The sequence below is a fragment of the Chiloscyllium plagiosum genome, unplaced genomic scaffold (genome assembly GCF_037043375.1).
Source record: "Chiloscyllium plagiosum isolate Xiang-an unplaced genomic scaffold, Cpla_swu_hap1 HiC_scaffold_4, whole genome shotgun sequence".
Lineage (NCBI taxonomy): Eukaryota > Metazoa > Chordata > Chondrichthyes > Orectolobiformes > Hemiscylliidae > Chiloscyllium > Chiloscyllium plagiosum.
Window position 1 is genome coordinate 115,958,775 of NW_028270142.1, and position 8,574 is coordinate 115,967,348.

The 8,574-nt window shown below is 42.1% G+C and overlaps 1 protein-coding gene across 1 annotated transcript; it reads left to right on the forward strand.

The window, feature by feature from the left end:
- The first annotated feature begins 702 nt into the window (after window positions 1-702).
- On the forward strand, window positions 703-3,333 carry mafaa (MAF bZIP transcription factor Aa). The gene has a single exon (XM_043689391.2). The coding sequence runs from the start codon at window positions 1,390-1,392 to the stop codon at window positions 2,236-2,238; it is 849 nt and encodes a 282-aa protein (XP_043545326.1). The 5' UTR covers window positions 703-1,389; the 3' UTR covers window positions 2,239-3,333.
- Window positions 3,334-8,574: the final 5,241 nt, after the last annotated feature.

The following is an 8,574-nucleotide window of genomic DNA, read 5'->3' on the forward strand; positions in this document are numbered from 1 at the left end:
CGACGCTTCCCTGTCTATTATCCATGTTACTATATAATGGTGGGAGAGTAAGAAGCCAGATTGCAGTCTCCTTCTTAACTATCCTCATAAGCATGAGCTGAAGGAGTGTCCAGCCCTTTGTAGAGAAATGAATCAAGTTAGAATTTTAAGTATTTTATGATATTTTAATTACATCCACGGATGTGATTAATACGATGTGTTATATTGAACAAGTTGAATTACTTTAAGTTCAGAGTTGGTCCCTAAGCGGAAAAAAAATGAGGGAATAAAGGAAATAGCTGACTAGTTACAAAATGTTCATCTTCTGTCCACTCGCGGCTTTAAATCGACGGAAGATTGCTTTTTAATAATCTCTTCAAGAGTTAACTAAACAGATTTAAGCTCTTTATTCTTCAGAATGCTCCGAAAATTATTTGTGTATTATTATCTCCCTTCCCCCCCTTGGAAGCTTGTTGCAGACATAGGGAGGTAGTTGCCGCTCTGTCCCTTGGATGATTGATGGATGGATTGATTGACAGGTCCCCCTCACTCCCCGGGAGGTCCCCATGGTGTAATGCAAATCAAACCTCCGAGGTCATTGTCCATTGGTGGAGGGTGATCTCACCCCGCCCTTGTAGGCGTGTCGATCAGCGGGGTGCTATAAAAGGAGCTCCAGGAGCTCGGGGAGCTGTTTCACTCAGGGCTGGGCGAGCGGGAGGCGTGAGTCCCCGACACTGGTGCAAATAAAAACAAACCCTCCAATTGACACACTTCCAATTCAAAAGGCAGCCGCGGTGGGGAGACCGATGGTTAACCTGTTCCTGAGAGTGGCACGTCTCAGCCGGGCTGTGCGAATGCAGCAACTCTGCGCTTCTTGATCCAGAAAGAGGGAACCCACTGGAGGTTCGCACTTAGACCTTTTCCCACGGACGCTCGATCGCAAAGTTTTCCTGACAAGTGAGGAACGAGAGAGCATTGATTTTTTAAAAAATAATAAAACGCCGTGGCGACCGGAGAGCGGCAACATTTAACAGAGAGTGAAAAGGCGAGCAGAATAAAAGAAAACAGTGGGAGACTTGGCTGCAATAAGACCAGGAAAAGCTCTTTTGATCCTTAAAAAAAATAATTTTAAGCTGAGCTGCCGCATGCACAAGTTGCACACAAGGTAAACAAAACAAAACTTATTTTAAATTTGACTTTGTTTTACATTTTGCATGCAGTAGAAAGGAAAATTGGAGAGGAGTTTAATCAGGAAGATTCTTTCCAGGACTGAGAGTGGCTGTAACCCCCTGGAACAGGGAGATTTCATTCCGGTGTCTCGAACCCCTTCTCTGTAACTTGCCTGCCGTGTGGTCCCGGTATTACTTTCTCTCTCCCTCTCCCTCTTTCTCCTAAATATATGAACTTGCCATGGCCTCCGACCTCGGCATGAGCACCGACCTGCCTACCAGCCCCTTGGCGATCGAGTACGTCAATGACTTCGACCTGATGAAGTTCGAGGTGAAGAAGGAGCCCCCCGAGGCGGAACGCTACTGCAACCGGCTGCCGGGCTCGCTGTCCTCCACCCCCATCAGCACGCCGTGCAGCTCGGTGCCTTCCTCGCCCAGCCTGTGCGCCCCGAGCCCGGGCAGCGCCAACAAGGCTCACCACCTGGAGGACCTGTACTGGATCAGCAACTACCAGCACCACCTCAACCCCGAGGCGCTGAACCTGACCCCCGAGGACGCGGTGGAGGCGCTGATCGGCAGCTCCCAGGCCCACCACCACCACCACTTCGAGGGCTACCGGGCGCAGCAGTACCCCGGCGAGGAGGTGCCCGTCAGCGGGCACCACCCGCACCCTGGCCCGCCCCACCACCACCACCATCACCACCACCACCACCACTTGCGCCTGGAGGATCGCTTCTCGGACGACCAGCTGGTGAGCATGTCGGTGCGGGAGCTCAACAGGCAGCTGCGGGGCTTCAGCAAGGAGGAGGTTATCCGCCTGAAGCAGAAGAGGAGGACCCTGAAGAACCGGGGCTACGCTCAGTCCTGCCGCTACAAGAGGGTCCAGCAGCGGCACATGCTGGAGAGCGAGAAGTCCCTGCTCCAGCAGCAGGTGGACCAGCTCAAGCAAGAGGTGGCCAGGCTGGCCAAGGAGCGGGACGTCTACAAGGAGAAGTACGAGAAGATGGCAAGTAGGAGCTACAGGGAGCCAACTACAGTGGCCCCAAACCCAAACAAAAACACTTCCTCTTCCAACGAGTTCTACATGTAAGCGGGGCGCTTGGAGTCAAAACAAAAACAGTACTTTTGAGGTGACTTTCAACAAAACCCTTCCGAGAAGAGGGAGTGAAAAAATGACTATTGTAAATAACTTTGAAAAAAAAAGAGACAAATAAGCAGGACATATCCTGCAGATGCTTCGAGTTTAGTTTGGATGATAAATGGAAATGTTACCGTCTCATTTCAGAAGAGTGCTAATATTGGAAAATGGAAGTTTAAAATAAAACATTTTTCTGTTGAAAAATATATTTATGAGGAAAAAAAGAAGTGAAAGAAAGCTTACGAACTCAGTAAGAAGAAAGAGGAGAGAGATTAAGCCAAAAGGAGGAATATATACAAAAAAGGACTCAGAACTTTTACGGGGGAAAAGAGAGACTTTGAATCACGAGAGAAATGTTACGAAAAAATTGTGAGTTTCAAGCAAAAGTGGACTTTTTAAATCCAATCCAATCCTGCATGCTGGACATGTACGGCGTTTAAAGTACTTTCTCTTTTTTGTACCCAATCATGTTGGGAGGGAGAGAAAAAAAAGCATGACTCCTTGTTTTAATTTTGATTTTACTTAATTTCTGAGCATCATTGGAGAGCAACACCAGGATTAAACATAGTCATGTTGTGGACTAATGTTTGAAAATGCTGTAAATGTCCTGCAACAATGTAGGGAAAATCCAGTGAGATCTGACCTTGCAAGTGATCTCACCCTTTGGGATGAGTTGGACTGGGTGCGGCTGCTGTAGGATTTTACATTTTTCCTTTTAAAAAGAAATACTGTATAAAGCCAGGTTTAGAAGGGGAAAAATCTTGAATATTTAACTGCATTAGACTTGTACATAGAATGTTTTAGGTATCTGCCCATTTTATTTCATTTTGAGCCTATATTTTGCCTGATTGAGTCATAAAGAACTTTATAATTAAGAGCATGCAGATAATGTAAAGAAATGAAAATGAAAGTCATTTAAAAATGTAGATAAAAGCCTACTGCACTATCAGAAGCCGAATTTGTTTTTATAAATAAGGCTTGTTTTTTTTTAAGAAACTTTGTTTTTAATTTATTATTGTTGAGATGATTGCTGTTTTTAGTCTTGGGTGGGAGATGAATGGGGGGTGGGATGGAGGGGGGGGGGGGGAATTTGGAAGGATATAGCTCAGGTTTTAAAAATCAGTGTGTTTTGTTTTAAATCAGATAGGAATTAAATATTTCCCATCCTTGCGGGACAGAAGTCTTTGTAGGAAATTGCACATTGCTGTGTTGGGGGTGGGTGCAGAATCTTTACTGAGAAGAGTGGGAGAGGCACTGGATTAATGCAGTCTGATATCATATATTGGTAAATACATCCTGGACATTTTTAAAACAATGATCGTCGAGCTTTTTAATGAAATGCGGGTATTGCCAGTAATTAGATGATGTTACTTAACTCTGACCTACTATAGGAATTGCTGAAAAACTTCCTGAATTTTTAAAGATTTGTTTTGGAATTTATACTAATTTTAAAAATAAATTCAGTTTTGAAATTCCACTCCATTTATCTTGCACATAATCAAAAGATCAGAGTATTTTATAATTGAAACAACGTGACTATAAATGAATCGTAATTGGGTTTTGCAAAAGAAGAAATCGATTATTATTTTGTTTCCTTACCCCAGCCACCAACAAGCTGTTTTGTCTTTACCGTTTCAGTGGGATGGGTTTGGGGATCAGAAAGGCAAATGATTCTGTTGTGAATGAGAAGATTCTAGAATGGGGGGGGAGGGGAGTGGCGGGGGGTGGGGGGAAGAGAAGAATGATGGGAACTGATAAAAACTGGTTATTGAAAATCTTTCTTAAAAATAGTGAAATCCAATGTGGCAGGTGCCATACTGTACAGTGCAGTGTCATCTCTATTTATTTATATAAGTAATATGGACTCTTTTATGTAAATTTAGTCAACTAAACATTTGATTGTAAATATTTTATTTCTTCCTGGCAAAGAGGGTGAGGCTCCAGTTTTGCTGCATGCTCACTCTACTTTTGAAGAACACCAAAAAATGACTTAGCGGCTCAATTGTATCGCTACGTTTGTGTAAGGAGAAAATTAGCACAGCAGGTGCCAGATTCGTAAAACCTGCAACAGAGAATTGTTTTTATTCCCCCCCACCCCGAACCCCATTTGCTGGCGCTTGCAACAATCTCAAAATAAAAGAGCTAATTCACAAAGTAATCTGTATGTGTTTATTTTCTACGAACATTCTTTTTTTCTTTTAAAAAGAATCCAGATATTTATCCTGTGTATAGAAAATTCATAGGATGATACTGAAGTTGCTCCAATTCTTGTTTTTGTCCCTCATTTTGGGGTTTTTGTAAGTTTCGAGTTGGCTCTTGGTAAGATGCATTGATGTTATTTGTCTAGCATGACTGTTGTGAACAGTAATTGGCAGAATGTCGAAAGGAGCCAGTCTTATCTGTCCGATGTGCTCACAAGACAAGCCTCAAGCTACGGAGATTGAACATTAAACCAGCAACTTTCAATTTGCTCTGCCTTGGGTGCTCACTGCACAAGAGCCCAAGGAGCAGCCATCATCGAGCTCTCACAGTCCACCCATTTGTGGTTTACTATAGGCTTTGTTTTGGAAAGGTTCTAACCCAACCTCGAAGACTGCAATGTTATTGAGAAATATTTGTTTATTTTAAACTCAATTCAGTGAAGTAACTTTATTGAATATTGCTGAAACAGAACTGACTTAATGTGTTCTCCCGCGAGTAGTTGTGTGAAAAAGAGAGGGAGAGTGCATTTCTTGGTTACATTTGGAACATTACATGAATTGCGATAGTGATTTTAAGTCAAATATATTTTTAAAAATTAAGTAATTCATGTGGCACAGTTGTAAATTTAATGTTGGAATACATACCTACATTTAACATCTGATAATTCAGTCATTTTTGTCTGCTATGCTAAAAACCTGAAATATTGAGGAATATGAATTAAATAGCAAAATTAAGCACTTATGGAAGAAATATGATATTTGTTAGATGATTTAGTTGACAAGCAGCCTGCGTCAGTAACTGCAAATCCCAGAATGAATGTTTTAATCTGCTTCATATTCCACTGACTCTTGAGTATGGGGGTAAAGGAACAGCATGTTAACTCTTTGGGACAAATTCAAGCTGTATTTCTTTATTTGTTGATGCCTCCACATCTGCAGTGTTTGGTCCATGGCTTCCAGGATTGCCTTGCTGCAGCTTGCAGTAACTTCCTTTGTGATTTGTTTTTTTTTTGTTTATTTGAAGGTGGGTGGGCAAGAGGTTTGGAAATGCAGAAACAGCACTTGATGGTTAATTGGAGAAACTGCTGCAGTCAGGGGTCAGAGCCGGACGTCTCTGCTCATTCTTCTGATTTAGCAGGAGAATTCAAATAAAATGGCCAGAGAACCGAGGCAGGGCGAGTAATGTGAGCATTTGACTTTCAGTGGGTTAGATTCCTCCCTCAGGTCTTGCTAACCTTTAATCACTAGTTTACTTTTTTTAAAGAAAGCAGTCTTCGTAATTAAAAGCTTTCTAATTATTTGTTTCCTTTCACGGAAGCTTCTATCCATTTGAAGGCTATTGTTTGCATAGGAATGCAGAATATAGGAGGAAACGTGACAATTTATTTCACAGTATTTTTATGAAAGAAAAATGCTTGTAAATCTGAACTAAAATATTAAACTTGAAATATTAAACATATGCTCAATTTTATTATAAAACAGCACGGTCTGGGATTTAGGGGAGAAAGTAGTGAGAGGTTGCTATATTGGTTTGAGTTTGCAATTATTGATGGGAAATGCAGAGAAATGAGCCAAAGATTGAGAGCGCAACCTGTCATTGTGTTCACGGTTGCATCTAAAAATGGTTTTGCATGTTTAAAACTAATTTTTCAAATTAAATGCAGCTTTAAATTCTGATGCACCTTCTATGCCCTACTGTCTATTGAAGTGGTTGGTCAATTCACCTACTGCAACATGATGAGACCATTTGTGGCATGAACACAGAATTGCGAAGCTCAGCGAAATAACTTGAAAAGAAAAACACACAGCTCTCAATTCAGGTTCATGTGCATCAGAAAGCAGATTGGAAGTGGGGGTGGAGGTTGCGGTGGATATGTGGTGGTGGGTCGGAGAGGAATGGATTGGAACGTTTCTCGTGACACCACAGCGATTTGATCGAGTGGATGATTCTGCTTGAGCCGCGAGGAGAGCGCAGGCGGTCTTTTTCACCGCATTGCAGAGCGGAGGATGGGTGGGTGGAGGCAAAGAGCTTGCAATCAAAAATGGGGTGTCAAAACAAAAAGCTGCTAATTTCTATCTTTAAAAAGTTACAGGAAATTTGATAAATGAGACTTTGTCGGTCTGCTTTCTGCTTGTTTATGATAGTGAAGTGAGAACTTGGATCTGAATACATAGAGAATTCTTTTTATATTAAAATAATTTAAATTGTCAAGACTGGTAGTAGCAGTCCTTGATTCTGTTGCTGTCCATTTCTCAAAGTTTCCTTCTGTCTGGAAAACCTTTAATTCTTACTGCATGTCTCTGCAACACTGTCATTGAAGTGGAAACTCCTGATGCCTCAACAGGGCGATTAGACTTTTGAAATATCGCTACCGAACCCACTCCCATCCGTGAATAATGTCCTTATACTCTTGTGTGTTATATGAGGAATCTACTGAACAATGATCGGGGGTGCGACTGTATATAATGAATATACTTCGCTTGCTGCAGCTTTGGGATGTTTAGATGCATTGAGCTGTTCCAATCTGTCACTTTGATTTGAAAGCAGCCAATTTGGAGCAGGTTGGGGATTGAGTCTGTGAGCTTTCTGCTCTGTGGCAGTGTGTTTATTGTGTTATACATTGTGGGCAGCTCATTTCCCTTCATCCACTGTCCATCAAAAAAGATAGACTGGAGAAGGACTTCTAAGACCTAATCTAATTGATGCATCACCCGTAAAAATGTTCAAATCCATTTGGGATTATCTTGTGTAGCTTCTTCTCCTTGTTGTTTAAAAGCAGCAGATGCATTTGAAGTGCAGTTTGTAAAGATAATCTCAAATTCCTCAGTGTTGTCTATATTTGTAAGTTAGACCAATATAGAAAATTGGTCTGAAATTTTGAAATTCTGAAAATGTACCAATAATAGGGACTTGGGATTTGAACTGTCAGTGATCTCTATAGTAGTGTGTAGAATGTAATGAGTTCTTGGGGATGTATAGTGGGCACCTGAGCACGAATTACTCAAAGTTTCCAATATCCAGTGACGTGATGTAACAGTCCCTTGGCTGTGAATTACTTTGCGAATAATGAATGTGTAGGGAGTGAATTTTAGTAAGTAGATTTGCGGAAAAACTTTATCTCTTATTTGTGAGTTTTAAACACAGATCATGTTTGTAGCATGTTGGAAGAATGAAGGGTGTGATTAAATTTGGAATGATTTATCTGTTGATGGTGGATTTTAAACTTGTCACTGTGAAGCATAGCCTGGCAGCAAATGTTGCAGCCTTGATGTTAATGATGCTTTCTTAAAAACAAATCATCCCATTTGCATGATCATCATAAATAGTAATTGCTGAGAGTTAATACTCACAAATATGCTTCTATTTAGTCAATTGCACACCAGATGTTTCACTTGGTTACAAAACCAGCTTCTGAAGAAAATCTGTTATTGACTTACAGCCTAAAACTGACTAATAATTACAACTGTTGAATGTTCTTCCTCCAGAATGTGGGAGGTAAGGGTCACCACAAGTGTCCCTGCCGACTGCATCTGAGGGAAGTGCACCCAGTTACAGCTCCTCAAAAACCGCGTTAGGGAACTGGAGCTGGATGAACTTCGGATCATTTGGGAAACAGAGAGGTTATTGAGAGGAGCTATAGGGAGGTAGTCACACCTCAGGTACAGGAAAAAGGTGGATAGGTTATGGACAGGAGACGGAAAGGGAACCAGCTGGCAGTTCTGGGATCCCCTGTGGCCGTTCCCCTCAGCAACAAATCCGTTTGGATACTGTTGGGGGTAGGTGGCGACTTACCAGGGGTAAGCAATGGGGAACAGGTCTCTGGCACAGAGTCTGTCCCTGTTGTCCAGAAGGGAAGGGAGGGAGATGAGCAGAACATGAGTTATTGGGGACCCCATAGTTAGGGGGACAGACAGGAGGTTCTGTGGAAACGAGAGAGACTCACCGTTAGTGTGCTGTGTCCCAGGTTCCAGGGTTCATGATGTCTCTGATCGTGTTTTCAGGAACCTTGCTGGGGAGGGGGAGGAGCCCATAGTCGTGGTCCACATAGGCACTAATGACATAGGTAGGAAGAGGGAGGGGGATTTA

Bases quoted from the DNA above. Each gene is read 5' to 3' on its own strand.
- mafaa (XM_043689391.2), top strand. From the start codon at position 1,390: ATGGCCTCCGACCTCGGCATGAGCACCGACCTGCCTACCAGCCCCTTG.